General features: G+C 35.1%; 1 protein-coding gene across 1 annotated transcript in view; it reads left to right on the top strand.

Annotated features, from left to right (window-relative positions):
• LOC150022145 (sodium channel protein type 3 subunit alpha) overlaps positions 1-18,673 on the top strand; it is an 85,295-nt gene extending 66,622 nt beyond the window's left edge. The window contains exons 20-26 of the mRNA XM_090280397.1: positions 9,039-9,161; positions 11,414-11,686; positions 12,557-12,610; positions 13,435-13,572; positions 14,595-14,699; positions 16,026-16,296; positions 16,814-18,673. Coding sequence (XP_090136523.1) covers positions 9,039-9,161; positions 11,414-11,686; positions 12,557-12,610; positions 13,435-13,572; positions 14,595-14,699; positions 16,026-16,296; positions 16,814-18,009 — 2,160 coding nt within the window. The 3' untranslated portion in view covers positions 18,010-18,673. The remainder of the gene's footprint in view (positions 1-9,038; positions 9,162-11,413; positions 11,687-12,556; positions 12,611-13,434; positions 13,573-14,594; positions 14,700-16,025; positions 16,297-16,813) is intronic.

Genomic DNA, 18,673 nt, shown 5'->3' with positions numbered 1-18,673 from the left:
TGATGAGGTAGGGTATCTTAGGCCATTTGGGCTGATGTAACAGAATACCACAAACTAAGTGACTTATAAACAACATAAATTTATTTCTCACAGTTTTGGAAGCTGGATGGTTCCAGGTCAAGGTGCTGGCAGATTCAGTGTCTGGGGATAGCCTGCTTCTTGGCTCGTAGATAGCATCTTGCTGTGACCTCACATGGATAAAGGAACAAAGGAGCTCTCTGGAGTCTCTTTATAAGGGCACTAATCCTTATGACCTAATCACCTCCCAAAGCCCCCACCTCCAAATACTATTAAATTGGGGGTTAATTTTCAACATATCAATTTGGGGGGGGGACCTAAACATTCAGTCTACAACAATAGGCTAGTCATTCAAAGACCTAAGGAATAGAAAAGAACAATCTGAAGGCCCTGGAATGAGTATGAACAAGGACACTCAAGAAACAGAACAAAAACTATTGTGCTTGTGTATGAGGAAACATAGGCAAGAATAATAGAAATTGAATTCAGAAAGTTGCCTAGAGGCCATGATTTACTATATATTGTATATATTATTATTCCTTATATATTAATCCAAGTTACAATGGGAATCTCAGGGAGGGGACTTTGCAGGGATCTGATCTACAGTCTCAAAGTGATCACATCTGGTGAAGAGTCAAAGCAGGGAGACCAACTAGGGGTTTGTGCTGATAATCTAGGAAAGAGAAAAGTGTGTCAGACTGAGGTGATGAAACTTAGCAATGGACTTAGTTGTGTGGTGTGAATAAAAGGGAGGATTTGACAAACAAATTTTCTTTCAACCTGGGCTTGAACAAATGGGTAGAGAATGAAGCTATTAGCTGAAATGGGGATGATCAGAAGAACAGGTTTGACAGGGCAAACAGATGGTAGGTGGAAGAGGAATGTACTAAGTTTGAGATGCCAATTAGATATTCAAAAATACATGTGGAATTTTATATAAGTCTCCAACTCTGGAGAGAAGTGAGACCTGATTATGATTTTTAGGAGTCATCAGAATATAGATGTCATTTGAAGCACGAACCTCGATCATCTAGACAGAGAATGCAAGTTGGCAAGGTAGCCTAGACCAAACTCTGGGAACACCGCAACAGTTAGAAGCTGGGCAAAAGAGAAGGAGCCAGTAAATTAGATTAAGTAGCAGTTAGATGAAAAACAATATACATGATGTTGTCACAGAAAATCAGAGAAGATAGTTGGTTTTTTCCAAAGGAGGACTGATCAGTTTTGTCAAAGGCTATAAGGAAGTCAAGTGACATGAGTACTAAGAAATAACCTATTTAGCAAAATAAAGGTCACTGATGTCACGGATAAGAGTTGTCACATGGAATTGATAAGGATGAAGTATAGCAATATTGGAAAGATTGAGGAAAGAACAGATGAAGAGATAGAGACAGCAAGTATGATAATTCAGGTTAAAATGAAGTAGGACAACTTAATCCATGCCTTTGTCTGCCAGAATACACACTAAGTAGATCACTTTTTCCGATTCTGTGTGGATATATATATATATATATATATATATATATACACACACACACATATATATATATGTATTCAAAAGTCAAAAAATACTGTTTTCATATAAAAACCAAGTATGCTATCCTATAACTACACAAGCTGTACTACAGATGCTATTATTGACCCCACAAGAAATTAAATACATGATCACATTTATTGAAAAAGATTCAGATTTTTTGTGATCCTTAACAAATTTCGCATAAATGTCGTCTCCAAGAAAATCCATGTGAACATCTTTCATGACAATTTAAAATTTGGTTCTAAATTTTGCTAAGGTGCTCTTAGTAAAAGATTCAACCATCATTAAACATTTATTTCCCACGAGTGATTTCCACTTGACAGACAGCACAGTTGCTGATATGGTTGAAATAAGATATTTGATGAAGTTTGCTACTCATGAACCTTTTTTGCTGATTGTTCAAGGGCAGCTCAGAGCCCTTACCACCTATTCCGTTGAGGTGAGCTGAAGCAGAATAGGGACACTTTCTGCATCTTATATGTATTTCCATTTGCCAACAGCCTCTAGAATCTAGAAGTCCCTGCATTACATTTATTCTTGACATAGTGGCATCCTCAATAATGAATTATTAGCAGAATTATTAGTAGTAGCACAGTAGGATGCCTAGCACTTACTGTGGGAATGGCACTAATTAAGAGCCTTTCTTAATAATAATGAAAATTAATAACACTATTTTAAGGCTTACTGTGTAAAGTTACTGCGAAGTACACTTTACATATGTTAACTCATTTAATCTTCAAAACTATTATTTAGAAACCATAATCACTCTCTTTTTACAGATGGGGAAACTAAAGCAAAGAACGGTTGTTACTTACCCAAGTAAACATAGCTAGTAAGATGCTAAGATGGATTTTGTACCCAAGTAGTCTGACTTTAATGACTGTGCTCCTAACCACTACAATACAAAACTTATTAACAATATCTTTTAAAAGTATAAGATACGTTTTAATCCTCTTAACAATCTTGTAACGTCAGTCTTATTATTTCTGTGTTGCTACTGAAAACATGAGGTTTAAAGATGTCATACATCTAGTAAGTTGCATACGTACCTTGCTTCAGCACTGTGCTCTTTGCCCCATATTTCGCAGTAGAGCACAGATCTATCTGAAATACTGTGTTGCACTAGTCAGAGAGCTCCCACATTACAGTCCATGGTGGTGATTGAAAACAATAAAATGCCTTGCTATGTACATACTTGCCTTGTTCAGCTGGAGCTTTTGTGAAGAGAATTATATTAACTTAAAAGAACTTCCAAAGGAGCAGAATAATTATAAATTATTGTCATTTCATATCAATTTCTGATCTCTCTTCAGACATACTTCTAGGTATACAGTCTCACATGCTTTGGCTTTTTCTGTAAATGTCTCCTAGTGGGAATGATTCAATCTATTCCTTTTTTCAGAAGTATTTAACTCTCTTTTAACATCATTAATTAAAAAAAAAATAAAACTTTCTCACTGGCCAGCCTTAAATAGATAACCCTATTAATTTAACAGTATAAAATTCTATATTCCATTCTTTAAAAAATCATGACTTAAGGTACAGAGATTTTAAGTTTTTAATTCTAGTCCGATCACAACCCACATTTCTAAATGCTTCCTAGATAGTACCTACTTTTACTCCTCTTGTATGGGTACCTTCATTACCTTTCCTCTCCAATCATGTATTTTTCCCTGAATTCCCTGTTTAGTCTGATGGTAGTATATCTGTAAACCTAAAGCAAATGTCATCTTCAGCCTTTCCTTCTCTATTACTCCTCACAACCAATCAATTACCAAATTCTCCATGTTACAAACTAAAATATAAATCGGGGGTCTGGGGCCTCCCCTTTAACACTAACATCATTATGGCTAACTGAACCAAGTAATGGCTTATTAAATATTCTTCCTACCTCCAGTTACAACTTTGTCAAATACCACATATAGTAGGATGCCATGGCATCCTGGCCTGTGTGGTTCAGTCGGTTGGAGCACTGTCTCATAACCAAAAAGTTGCAGGTTCGATCCCCAGTCTGGGTACACATGATCCCCAGTCCTTGCATGTATGGGAGGCAACCAATCAATGTTTCCCTCTCACATTGATGTTTCTCTCTCTCCCTTCATCTCTCGCTAAAAGCAATGGAAAAAAAAAAAAAGTCTTAAGGTGAGAATAAAAAGAAAGAAGAAGAAGAAGAAGAAAAAAGATGTCCATGGCTCTTAATGGCTCTTTCTCTTCTTAAAGCCCTTCCTGAGGGATACCAAACAAGCTCATCAGCTAGGATTCTAAACAGTGACATTAGAGGCAGATAAAGGTTCTCTTGTATATTAACAACAACTAATCTTCGTCTTAATTCATTTCATCTTCACGACAACCACTGAGGCATCTACTATTATGATCCCAATCTTGTACATGAGGAAAGTCACTATGTAAAATGACAAAAATAATTCCTATACCCCCCAAATTATTAAACCTGATGATAGAGTCATAGTTACATACCCCATAAACAGAAGTATTTTCCAGTAGTGTACTTGATTAAGGATAATGCATTCATAAGTAAAAATACTGTGATTTGTCTTTTCAGCATGAATAACATAGGGTTATTTTGATTTAATCATATTGAAATTACTGAATTATAGAATTTCAGACAAAGGAGTAAACTTAGAAAGTCCTCATTTTTTAAACCACTGTGCTTGTGATACTTAAATGGAATTCCTGTGGCACCCGTGGCCCTGAGTGCCAGTTAGCAGTCTACAGCAGGACACCTCCAGAATTCACTCATCCGTTCCCCAGAGATGAGTATGTAGTTTATGTCCCACTTCCCACCCGCACAAAACAAAACAAACAAACAAAACCAGGCACGATGACCAAGATACATGCTTTTATATAGCTTGTAAGCATCATGGATTTTTTAATCATGTGCAAAGTTAGAGATAAATTAACTGTAACAGCAGAAGAGAGAAGTAGAGGGGATGTCCAAAGCAGAGGGCGCTCCTGAGCTACAAGCTCCCCTTACATAAAAAGGAGCTCTCACTCCTGGCTGACATTGTACAGGAATTTTTCTTTACTTCTCACAGACATTAGATAGCCTTCACACCATTCCTGCCATGAACCTCACCCATCCCCGCTGACCAAATCCCACCAACCCCAGAATCCCTCACCTCCTGTCTTCACTGCCAGCCCTCTGCCACCGCTTCAGTGGCAGCTTTGTATCTGGTCCTTACCACTAGCTGAGCCCTATTTTTTCCAGCTGCCTAGCAGAGAGGAACAGGATTGTTCTGGGGTGGAAGGAAGGAGGTGTGCAGGTAGCAATCTCAAGTCCCAGGTGCCCTTGCTCTAAGAAATATTGAGTTAGTCCACATGCTATTTAAATGCTATGGTACTATTAATAAAAGAAACTTCAATTTCATTATATATTGAAGAGGCTCTTGTGGTCTCATAATGTAGATCACTGCTTCTATGTTCTGACTACTATTGCAGATACAGATTTTACTCTGCACGTTGTGAAGGTGTATTATTCCATTCTGCTCTCCTGCAGAGCCGAAGAGAGGTGAATGAGAGGACGCAAGAGTGTCCAGCTTTCCTGTAGAGAGACTGTCAATCAGTTCTTTTCAGTGCCACCCATTACCTCCCTCTATGAGAGGAAACTGGTGCCTCCAGGCCCAGAGCTCTTCGAGAGCTCATTGGCACAGTTTGATTTCTGAAGGTACTTGGGTTTCTGTGTGGGTGAGAAAGTAATCATTCCTATGCTCTCTATAGTCCAGAATTCTGTTATTTTTATTTTATTAAATTTATTGTGGGACATTAATATGATTATATAGGTTTCAAGTGTACATTTCTATAATACATAATCAGCATACTGCATTGTGCCCCCACCGCTGAAAGTCACATTATCTTCTGTCACCATATATTTAACCCCCTTTACCTTTGTTACCTCCCATCCTCCTTTCCCTCTGGGAACAACCATACTATTGTCTGTGTCTATGAGTTTCATTTTTCTATACCACATATAGTGAAATCATATGGTTCTTAGCTTTTTCTGACTGACTTATTTCACTTAGAATGATATTCTCAAGGTCCATCCAAGTTGTTATAAATTGGCAGTATTTCCTCTTTTCTATGGCTGAGTAGTATTCCACTGCGTAAATGTACCACATCTTTATCCAGTCATCTATCAAAAAACTCTTGGGTTGTTTCCCTGTCTTGGCCACCATGAATAATGCTTCTATGAATACAGGAGTATATATCTTTGAGAATTAATATTTTCACATTTTGGGGGTAAATACCTAGAAGAGGGATTGCTGGATCATGTGGTAAATCTATTCTTAATTTTATGAGGAACCTCCATACTGTTTTCCATAATGGCTGTACCAGTTTACATTCCCACCAGCAGTGAATGAGAGTTCCTTTTTCTCCACAACCTCTCCAGCACCTGTTGTTACTTGTCTTGTTGACAATAGCCATATTAACAAGTGGGAGATGGTATCTTATTGTAGTTTTGATTTGCATTTTTTTAATAGCTAGTAAAGTTGAGCATCTTTTCATATAACTGTTGGTCATTTGTATGTCTTCTTGGAAGAGATATCCATTCAGCTCCTCTGCCCATTTTTAAATTGGATTGTTATTTGCTTGGTGTTGAGTTGTATGAGTTCTTTATGTATTTTGAATATTAATATCCATAATTTTTAAACTCTCCTCTTTGTTCTCACATTCTTTGTATTCATTGGCTTTCTTTCAAGTTGAATTTCAATAGGGAGTTTAAATGTTTGTTCAAACAAATTAAAATGAAAGTCTAAAAACATCTACATGTTTACTATTTGTTTTATGACCTTTTTGTCACTGATTTATAAGACTTCTTTTTATATTAAGAAAATTTACTACTTGTCACATGTGGTATGAGTATTTTTTCTGTTTGGGCTTTTGTCTCTGGATTTTGTTCTTTGTCATGAAGAAATTTTTCATATTGATTTAGTCAAATTTATCAGTCTTTTTTCCCTTCTTGGTTTCTTTCATGCTCTTGAAGACCATTTCCTTTCAAGATTATGAAAATATATTTTCTTGTTTATTTCTAGTTTTATAGTTTGAGTTTTGTTTCTTCATTTTTGTTTTGTTTTAATTTTTGATCACTATGGAATTTATCTCTGTGTAAGGTGTGAGGGGAGGCTCCAATATTCTTTTCCTCAAAATTGTTTCTCATTTAAGTTGTTGTTTTTACCTCTCATTCAAAGTGTTACTCTTATCTACATGCTAAATCTTGGTATGTCTTGGGTCTAATTTAATTTTATTTTGTTTTATTAATTTATTTGTCTACTAATATGACATTAATTATTACAGATTTGTAATTGGTTTTAGTATAAGAATAAATTTTTCTCTAGTTGCTTTTCATCTTCAAATAATAATATCTTAGATTCTTATTCTTTAATCTTTTAATATTTTAAAGTTTGTATAGTTCCAAAACATACTTATACAGACCGTAAAGAAATAAAAATATATTAGTACCTAAAATAATTGTATTAATGTTTATAATAGTTTTCACTTTATTCCCTTATTTTTGTTTTTGTTTTTAGAGGTTAACAAAAATATATCTACAATTAATGACTTTTTCATTTTTTCTAATTCTTATAGCTCCTATTTCCTTTCTAAGAAAATGTTAAATAATAATGTTGATAGTAGGCATATTCTTTTATTTGTTGTTTTAATGGGAATGCCTCTTGATTTTGCCATCAAAAGTTATGTAAGATTTTGGATGTATTATCTGAATATATGGAGGTAATCATACATTTTTAACCTTAAAAATTGTATTTAGTCATTTTAAGGAAAATAAATTCATATCACTTGTTTCACTAACCAGTCACAGAACTTCCAGTGTCTTCTTCAGAACCTTCAATCCCTCCTGCATGATTCCATTCGTTCTCAGCTTACGTGCCATAGGAATATGGAAAAATGTGAATGCCAACTAAACCACCCTTGAAACATGTAGCATAGACAATTTCACACAGTATTTTCTGTGTAGTGAGTTACCTAGAATCATGTAAATTTGTACTAAAAATTTAGTTTTTGGAACAGGATTTCTGTTACACCTTTGTATATATTACCAAGAGTGCCTTTTGTGTTTGGCACAAAAGAGTTGAAGATTTAGACTATGCATTGAAAGGTTGGGGACAAAGTTGCCGACGTGGAAAACACTGAACTTGAAAACAGAAGACCTAAATTCCAGTTATGAACCTGCCCCATACTACTTTTTCTTCAACTATACTAGTCATTTGACTACTTTGAGACAGAGATCATGAGTGAAAAAGAGCATTGCAACTGTAAAGCAACTTCCCCAGAGGGGATATTTTCAAATTTTAATTATATTGCAAATCATTAAAATTATTTACTTCAAAATTGCCTTTAAAGAATATTTTTTCAGAATAATTAACTCAATAAAGTGAGTTTTTATGCTACACAAGATGATGTGAGGTCCACTACAAGGACAACTCAGTAACGCCCAGCTTCTCTAGCAACACACACAGTCACTCAGTTTGAGGTGGTTAATGCAAGTGGTGGGTGCCCCCTAGCCTTTGAACCCACAACTTCCTAATGTGCCAGTACCTTTGGGTTCTGGCCATTACCTTTTTATTTCCCTTTCAAAGCATGAAGCTCAGTTTAGGGTCTTGAAAAACTTGCAGCCATTTATCTTTATATAAAGGGCTTGGTTAGGAGGATAAGGAAAGTCTTCAGTAAGAAGCTTCAGAAATATAAAGAAGCTTAACAGCTTCTTTATAGAAGCCCATGTGTTCTCTAATGACCTTTCCTATCTTTCCAGTCTTCTGTGACAGCAAACACTAGAGAGAAATGAATAGCTCAATAAATGAGACGAATGCCACGTTCAACAATGAGGGGGCAATGGCTCCAATTGCCTTGAAAGCCTCAGTTCTGGTTTTGGTGTCAGCGTTATACAATGTGTTCTTGAAAAGATCATTCTTTTCACCCACCGTCAAAAGATTGTAGGGGAGGAATCATTTAGACCCACCTCCAACAGCCCTTTTCTGAAGAAATTAAGCCCTTAAGCCATCCAATGGATGTATTATTTCTATTACATGGCAAATGCCTCTATTATGCAAAACCAAGATGCTACATAAATTCAGGAGGGAAATACTTCTAATCAATTATATTAAGCACAGATCTATGGCACCTGGAGGATATGGCTTTTGTACCAAATCCTGAATCATTACTGGTATGTATGCCCAGGTTAAAGGGGGCTGCGTGGGTGAAATATCTAACTGGAGGAGTTTACAAATGTTTATAAAAATGAGGAAGGACTCCCATTTCACTGGTAAGAAAAGCAATAGTAGGAGATGAGGCTCACAACGTGAGATGATTCCACTATGTGGAAAATGGAAGTTGCCAAGATATGTCTGAAGTTTTATATGGTTGTCATTAAAGAATAAATAACATGTCCTATGCCTTCACTCAGCAGTTTATTTCTTGTTAGACTGATGATTAATAACTTTTCTTTTTGCAGGTTTCTTTGGTTAGCCTGGTAGCCACTGCTCTTGGTTACTCAGAACTTGGTGCCATCAAATCCCTCCGGACACTAAGAGCTTTAAGACCTCTAAGAGCTTTATCCCGATTTGAAGGCATGAGGGTAAGAAGAATAAAAGCTCTCTGATGGTTCATATCAAAATTTAATGTAGGTAATGATTTAGATACAAATGGGTGTCATACTCTTTTGAAATTTATTTCATAGAATTACAAAATTTCAGAGTAGGAATCTTAGAGATCACTAAACCTAGCCTCCTGAAATTGAAACAGGTACTCAAAAAGTCATTTGTGGCAGAACAAGTAGTAGAGTCCAGGTCTTATGATGAAAGTTCAAAGATGTTTCCACAACATCCGTAAACCGTGTGCTGCTATTGATTTCTCTTCATTGCTTATACACTTTGAAAAGAATATTTACTACTGACATTTACCCTAGGAGAGTCTTTTTCTTCTTTAATAGGTAGTTTGATTCCTCCAAAATTAATGGTAATGAATGAAAAGTAAAATGGTTTTTGTGTGCTTTTACTTTTTTAACTAATATCAGTGATAAAAATAGCTGTTGTACAAGAAAACGACACAAAATTGTAGCCTCTGACAAAATCTATATTTCTTAAGCAAACATAATAGGGGGTTAAGATAATTAAACACTGCAGGCTACCCCTGGGGTTTGTTTTATAGATCTCCATTTTTAGTGAGCATTCTGAATGAGGTTCACTTTTTCTATAGCACTTGTATTTTCCTCTCCAGCTCCCTCCCTTAGTGCATATTGTATGCATCTAAACACAAAATACACACTTGTATACATACTGACTTGCAACAGCCCTCAAAATCTATTTAGCACAAAGGTCAGCTTTGTTTAATCTAGTTTGCAAACACACATGGATACTGAATTTGTTCTAGGTCATAGGGCTTTCTTTTATCTCAGGGGGTGGTTGGTTTGGGCAATAAAAATACTTTGGCCTTGACTCTGAGATTCACTCATGGGGTAGAATGAAACCACTCTCCAGATTTTTCATATCACTGCAAGCAAATAAATACTTGGTTTTACACTATAATTTTATCCCACTGCTACTTGATAATGTCACAAAATAAAATAAAATATATAAAATTACCAGCTTTTTACCATTACTGACATTACTTAAGCCATCAGTTGGTAGTATGGTTTCATATTAATAATTTATTTTTGAGGGGATACAGCAATTAAACAAAAAATATATATATTTGCTCTAATCTGAAAAAATATTCTGTCCTTTTCAATTCAGTCATATGGCAGAATTAACATTCCAATGATAAAATATGGTCAAATGTATCATTAATTTTTATGATGTTAAGAGAACTTGTGGAGGTCATTTTATTAAAACTTTTAGTGGCAAAAAACCTGACAAGTATATTTGAGTTAATTTCTAAAGAAATAAAATTTAAGTAGCATATGAAATTATTACAGTTTTAGATTTTACGTTGTGATTTCAATTTAAAATTCCTTGGTGTTGATTTCTAAAATAAAATTTGCAGTATTTTAAAATAGTTTCACTTGATATAAATTCTTAACAACGTAGTACAATGTAAACTAGATTAAATTAGATAACAAAAGATATGGCTGACAGCCCTAGATATTTCAAAATGCATCTTAATTTCTTCTGAATTTAATTAAAGGAAATGTGACTTAATTTCTCCTTAATGAAATAGGTGGGCCTGGTGAAGTAACATGTGCCCCAAAATGAACATTTAAAAGAGTTTGAATAATAATAATGGGAATATATTTAGTACTTTTATGTTCAGAAATAAATTCTACCTCATTTCCTAATTTAATATACTTTTTGAATTGAGATTTACTAATAGGGACAAAAAAAGCACCTTGCTAGCTCCTAATCCTTTTCTCATAGCCATGAAAACTTAACTTGTTCTGAAGATACAGATTTAATGCAGTATTAATACTTTGCTTATTTGTAAAGGGTTTGTTAATCATATTTTCAAATCATCAATCATTCATTAACACTTAAAAATTAAAATATATTGCTGAATGATGATTATTTCTTCTGTCGATATTTAATGTATCTTTCTGTTTTCTTTTTTTCTCCAGCATACAAACATTTTCTGACTCCATCTTACTTTATCAGGTTTTGTTTCTTTCTTTTCATGCTTTGACATGTTTTGCTTTTCTTAAATCCTTTAGCTTTTTTGTTGTGTGATTGTTTGTCTTCCCTTACAAATATGTCTTAGAAAATATCAGAAGAAACAACTTATGCACCTAGATTTTTCTTTAACTCCTTCCACACCCATTTTAGTCTTAAATAAATGAAAGGAATGGTTTCCATTTTAACAGTTTGTGAGCTTCCTTATCCTCATTTCCTCTTCTAGGTGGTTGTGAATGCTCTAGTTGGAGCAATTCCCTCTATCATGAACGTGCTGTTGGTTTGTCTCATCTTCTGGCTGATATTTAGCATAATGGGTGTGAATTTGTTTGCTGGCAAGTTCTACCATTGTGTTAACGCAACAACGGGTACCATGTTTGAAGTTAGTGAAGTCAACAATTTGAGCGATTGTCGGGCTCTTGGCAAACAAGCTCGGTGGAAAAATGTGAAAGTAAACTTTGATAATGTTGGTGCTGGCTATCTCGCACTGCTTCAAGTGGTAAGTGGCTACTGTGTGAGTTTTGAAAACATTTTCAAAATGTTTCAAGTAAGATCATTTCTCTGATATTCTTTTGTTTAAATGACTAATATCTGACAAAAGTGGTTGATAACACCTGTATCATAAACTTGACTGTAAGGAAGATGTTTTGCGGTTATTTTATAATGTATTTTCACTAGTGTTCAGCTTTTAGTGTGTTTTCATGTGATTTTATAGTTCTGCTTCTGGTTTTTTCTTGTTATATTATTGAGCACTACTGAGCTATGAGTATTTCTAGGCTTTTGCGGCAATCGTTCCCAAAGGAATAATTTAATATATTAAAATAATATATATTGTAGTAATGAATTTAATGTATGGATTATTAGCCATATAATTAATAACACCAACATCTAAAAAGTATGGTTTTAAATTGTGCGGAAATGCAAATTTTATGGAGTGAACTTCAAAATGTATAATGTTTAATATTTTTTACTTAATTGACAGTATACTAACTAATCAATAATTATTAATAAAAATGACTGAGCTGTGTTTAAACATGACATAGGTTTGAATCATAGAGCTTACCTTTTGGTATGAAAGGAATTTGAGACTGAGATGGGAGTTTTATGAATCAAGCTCTAGTTCAGTTTTAGTGTAGGAAAAAAAAAAGGAAAACCTTCCAAGAAAAACAATGAAAACAGTTCCAGACTCAAAATAAAGTCTTGTTCTATTTAAGTTTCATGTTTTCATTCAATTCACTTCAATGTCTTTATAGAACATTTCATAATATTGTACAAAAAGTTATTCATAATAACTATCATATTTTCCTGTAGTAAAATGCATATTCTTGGATTAGATTTTTATACAGAATCAAATATATGTTGTTTACAGGCCACCTTTAAAGGCTGGATGGACATTATGTATGCAGCTGTTGACTCACGAGATGTAAGTTCACTCAAATACTATTTATAGCTATTAGATTTTTCATAGTGAACATTTGTGCTAATTTAACTGAAAAGCCTGGGATTTTATATTAGATGTTACCAGAACATTTACAATTATATGTAGAAATGATCTTTAAAAGACAGTACACTTTAATATAGATAATTTTCGGTTGTCATGTGTATTATATTATATATATATAACATAAAAAGATATCCATCTGCATGAATTAGAAGACATAAAATTGATCCAGTAAATGAGACTCTTAAGATTGAGGGAAAATGCTCACTGGGGAAGTAACTTGTCTTTCCCTTTCTCTAGAGAATATGATAAACCAGGGCCTCGGAAGCAGCTTCCAAAAATATCATGATAAAAGCAAGCAAGTTTCAGGGAAATTCAATTTTAAAAATAGGAATAAAAATAATTCCTTAGAACATATCAGTTTTTGCTGAATTTTCCTCATAGAAGTTGATGCTCTGCTGATAAAGTCATATCTCCAAGCCAGCATTTCCAAACCCAAATTGAAAATACTGCAGAAAAAATATATGAATAATAATAAATACAAAATGTTTTCCTTGTTTATATAACTGTTATTTACTCTAAATCATATGCATGAATAAGCCACAATGGGAAAACAGATGCAAGAACAATCACAAAAATTACAAACTTTCATTAAACTACATCCTACCAATTTGAAAAAAAAATTGTTTTTTTGCAGAATACTCAGGGCAAGGCAAACATAGCTCTATATTAAATAATACTGAATTGTTAATTTAGTTTAAGTATTTTTGTGTTATAAAATATTTAATATTTTCAATATTATTTAGGTTCAACTTCAGCCTGTATATGAAGAAAATCTATATATGTATTTATACTTTGTCATTTTTATCATCTTTGGGTCATTCTTCACTCTGAATCTATTCATTGGTGTCATCATAGATAACTTCAACCAACAGAAAAAGAAGATAAGTATTTCTCAACTCTTGCCTTTCTCTATTCTGAGTTTCTCTCTGTCATATATGGACACTTGTAGTCATGATAGACTTGCATCATTTTGATATTCTTTTCCATTCACTACATTGTTAGTCCAGCTGCAGAGGATTCCCACTCTAATCAGTGCCCTCTCTCTAGGTTCATCCTCTGCAAATCCGTTATAGTGTCTTTCTGACCCTAAAAATGTGACTACAGCTTCAAAACCGCCATTGGGCCTACAATGCTTTACCCTTGCTTATGGCCTTTCGGGAATTACCTCCACTTAGTTTTTCAGCTTCCTTTACTCCCATAACACATTTTCTATATCTACTTCCCTACTCTTCAATCACTGCACATCCACCATCAACATAATCACTTGCTACTCACATGACTACATGGATTTTCTGCCCTTTTATGAGCAATCCATGCTCTCTTACCTTCCTGACTCCACACAGAATATTTTCTCTTCCTGGAATTCTTTGTTTAGCAAACCCATAACCATCTTTAACGTCTAGCTTAAGGGTACTCTCCTACATAAAGTCCATTTCTGAGCCTTGGAATTTATTATCTCTGCAGTGCCTGTACTGCTTTTTCTGCATATAGACACTGTGTCTTGTATAGCTATGTAATTCTGATACCCAGTACATTGTCTAGCACACAGGAAGTGCCCAAAAGCTGTTGAATAAAGAAGCAAAACTGTCAATAGTGAAATATTCTAAGAAAACATTTTTTTTTCATGAAAATATATTTGAAATCTCTGATCCTCCTTCTAAACATAATATAATCAAATTAAGATCCTATACTAATCAGAGTTTTATGTGATTATGGGCTTTACATAATATTAAAGTAATCAGAATTTCACATAAATATAAAAAGTAATATAAATCTGTATGAAACAGGATAATAATCCATTTACAAACTGAGAAAGGATTAAAGGAAAGACCCAGAAATATTTTGGTAAAAGTGCGGTGTAACACATGTTGAGATTGTAACCAATTTTACTCTATGTCTTTACTTTGGAGGCCAGGACATTTTTATGACAGAGGAACAGAAAAAATACTACAATGCAATGAAGAAGCTTGGATCCAAAAAACCTCAGAAACCCATACCTCGGCCAGCAGTAAGAATGACTCATTTTCTTTAGCATTCCAAAGCCTTATTTCCATATGATGAAACTGGGCAGTGCTCTGGATGAGAACATATTGTGTGACATCACCAATACATAATATGGCCTAATTGTGAAGTCCATATTGTGCAACACAACTCGCAACTGCTACACACAATAAGACAACAAGAATTACCAAGTTCTTTAAAGTGGGGAAATGTTCTTCACATTTTGTCAATTGAAAGTCTCCAGCTAAGGGTTCTCGATAACTGCTTCCCAAGCAGGCTTAATGCTCCTGCTACCCCTACCGCAACCAACAGTGTGCTGGGTTCCTGCCCCTCTGATCTTGTTACAGGCACCTTCTTGGCTTTTTAAGTAGATGGAGTTTTTCAGATTTCCCACCTGATGCCCATGGCCCTGCGCTGTGCTGTTTGTTCTCTTTATTCTTATGACTAAAAAATACTTAACCTTTTTGGAAAAGAAAAGCATGTCATCAGCATAGTTTCATGAAATACACAAAAAGGACATATTTGAATGCATAGTTTGTAGAGCTTTGTAATTATAGAAAGGCATAATAATGATGTTGTATGTTCACAGAGCTGTACTCTAACTCATATATCCTCTTAGATGAGTAAGTAATTGGAAAACTGGGCCCCCCAAAAGGTAAATATACCCAAAACCATAAAGCTTGTCATTGCTAGAATTTGACAAGGTCTCATGAATCCTATAAATGACTTCACTTCGTATTTTTAAGAGTAGTTATAGCTGGGTATGAGTTGAAGGGAGGTGGTACAGGGTATACAAAAGAGCATAATCCTGCTTTACCAAAAGTGATTGAAATATCACAGTAGAAGAGGTAGAATTAAATAGAAAATGATTGACATATTTTGCAGGAGAGAGAGGTGGAAAGAAGACCCTATCAGTCCTAAAGTACTGAAAAATGAATTGGGGTATTTATTCGTTTACAAGTCTGCCTATATTAATCTACTTTGTAAATTATCATTACTAATTATCATTATTTTTTGTAAAAACAATCATAGTTCTTAAAGTCAAGCAAAGCCCATACATATGATTAGCCAACTGCTACCAGTTTATGCCTTATTCAGTTTTATTTTCTCATAGAAACTAAACTAATTATGTTTTGTTCTTGTCATATGAAATTTTTTCATTTCTTTCTCTTTTTTAAACATGAAGAGAAATGGAGCACACAGAGTTGTTTGTGGTATGTGAGAAGGGTACACATCTCATGGCCACTTGTGGAAGAACTTCCACTGCAATTTCACTGTATCATTATTTATGAAATATGTATATGAACCTTCTCTCTTCTCTCTCTTTTTCTAGAACAAATTCCAAGGAATGGTCTTTGATTTTGTAACCAGACAAGTCTTTGATATCAGCATCATGATCCTTATCTGCCTGAACATGGTCACCATGATGGTGGAAACTGATGATCAGAGCAAATACATGACTCTAGTCTTGTCCTGGATCAACCTTGTGTTTATTATCTTGTTCACTGGAGAATTTGTACTAAAGCTTATCTCCCTCAGATATTACTACTTCACCATAGGCTGGAACATCTTTGATTTTGTGGTGGTTATTCTCTCCATTGTAGGTAAGAATGCTTTCATTACAGAGAAGTGCAGTTGTAGGAATGTCCCTCAAGGCCGAGAGCTGTGTAATATTGAAATCAGATCTGAGAATTGTAATGTGTGTAGATCTAAAGTTTAACAGCCTTGTTCATTTTCCTCTAACTGAAAAACATTGGTATTTAGAAATAGAACATAATATAGTCGGAGATTTCAGAAACAACCTTTGTTTGTAACTGGCAGATTTCATATGTGAGGATACCTATTCATAGCAATTGGGTGTATATAAACTTAAATTGTCCTATCACTATCTGAGAGTATTTAATTTGTTGGATTTTGCAAAAATCCATATTGGTTTATGACATTTTGAAAGAATTACATAACAATATAATATTTAATTGCTAAATTATGGAGTAGATCCAAATATTTACCAAAGGTTTATATTTGTAACAAATCTGTTGTTTTCATAGACCTTGCAAAGATAAAGTATTCACGTAAGCATAGGATATTCACTGTTTAGCTGTTTTCTGTGTTTTTCCATAGGCATGTTTCTGGCTGAGATGATAGAAAAATATTTTGTGTCCCCTACCCTGTTTCGAGTGATCCGACTTGCCAGGATTGGCCGAATCCTACGGCTGATCAAAGGGGCAAAGGGGATCCGCACGCTGCTCTTTGCTCTGATGATGTCCCTTCCTGCATTGTTTAACATCGGCCTCCTGCTCTTCCTGGTCATGTTCATCTACGCCATTTTTGGAATGTCCAACTTTGCCTATGTTAAAAAGGAAGCTGGAATTGATGACATGTTCAACTTTGAAACTTTTGGCAACAGCATGATCTGCCTGTTCCAGATTACCACCTCTGCTGGCTGGGATGGACTGCTAGCACCTATTCTTAATAGTGGGCCTCCAGACTGTGACCCCGACACAATTCACCCTGGAAGCTCAGTTAAAGGAGACTGTGGGAACCCCTCTGTTGGGATCTTCTTTTTTGTCAGTTACATCATCATATCATTTCTGGTTGTGGTGAACATGTACATCGCTGTCATCCTGGAGAACTTCAGTGTTGCTACTGAAGAAAGTGCAGAGCCCCTGAGTGAGGATGACTTTGAGATGTTCTACGAGGTTTGGGAGAAGTTTGATCCTGATGCGACCCAGTTTATAGAGTTCTCCAAGCTCTCTGATTTTGCAGCTGCCCTGGATCCTCCTCTTCTCATAGCAAAACCGAACAAAGTTCAGCTCATTGCCATGGATCTGCCCATGGTCAGTGGCGACCGGATTCACTGCCTCGACATCTTATTTGCCTTTACAAAGCGTGTTTTGGGTGAGAGTGGAGAGATGGACGCCCTTCGAATACAGATGGAGGACCGGTTCATGGCATCGAACCCATCCAAAGTCTCCTATGAGCCCATCACAACCACTTTGAAACGCAAGCAAGAGGAGGTGTCTGCTGCTATCATTCAGCGCAATTTCAGATGTTATCTTTTAAAGCAAAGGTTAAAAAAAGTTTCAAGTAGATATAATAAAGAGGCAATCAAAGGGAGGGTTGACTTACCTATAAAAGAAGACATGATTATGGACAAGTTAAATGGGAACTCCACCCCAGAAAAAACAGATGGAAGTTCCTCTACCACCTCTCCTCCTTCCTATGACAGTGTAACAAAGCCAGACAAAGAAAAGTTTGAGAAAGACAAACCAGAAAAAGAAAGCAAAGGAAAAGAGGTCAGGGAAAATCAAAAGTAAAAAGAAACAAAGAATTATCTTTGTAATCAATTGTTTACAGCCTATGAAGGTAAAGTCTATGTGTCAACTGCACTCCCAGAGGAGGTCTATGCCAAACTGACTTTTAACAAATACTCACGGTCAGTGCCTATAACAAGACAGTGGCCGGCCGCTCTGTCACTACAACTCTGTGAGTCAGGGTATCAACATTGACAAAAGGTTGCTGTTCTCATTACCAGCTGACACTGCTGAAGAGAAACTCAATGGCTGCCTAGACTGTAGGGATAGCTGTGCAAAGTGATCATTGTAACTACACCAAACACCCTTAGTACAGTAGTTGCATCTGCTCTATTTTTAACTTCCATATCTGCCATATTTTTACAAAATCTGTCCCTGGTCCCTAATTTATAGTTTATTCATAATACTGTGTCACTATTTTTGTAAATGAGGTTTAAGTTGAGAAAAAAGTATATGATCCCTGTATTCCTACCCCAGAAGTTTCTCAAATAATCAGACAAAAATATTTTGTCTGAGAAATGAAATTCTAGTTCAAAACCAGAAACAAAATTCTAATGTCAATAATTTCAGGTACTTCCATTACTTTCTAGATAACTTTAATTTTGAAAGCATTTCAGGCTATGTTTGTTTATATTTAAACAGTTATGTGCCTGTAAAGTCTACTCTA

The sequence above is a fragment of the Furipterus horrens genome, unplaced genomic scaffold (genome assembly GCF_987537825.1).
Source record: "Furipterus horrens unplaced genomic scaffold, mFurHor1.1.pri manual_scaffold_1, whole genome shotgun sequence".
Taxonomy (NCBI): domain Eukaryota; kingdom Metazoa; phylum Chordata; class Mammalia; order Chiroptera; family Furipteridae; genus Furipterus; species Furipterus horrens.
This window is presented reverse-complemented; position numbering and strand designations above follow the sequence as displayed.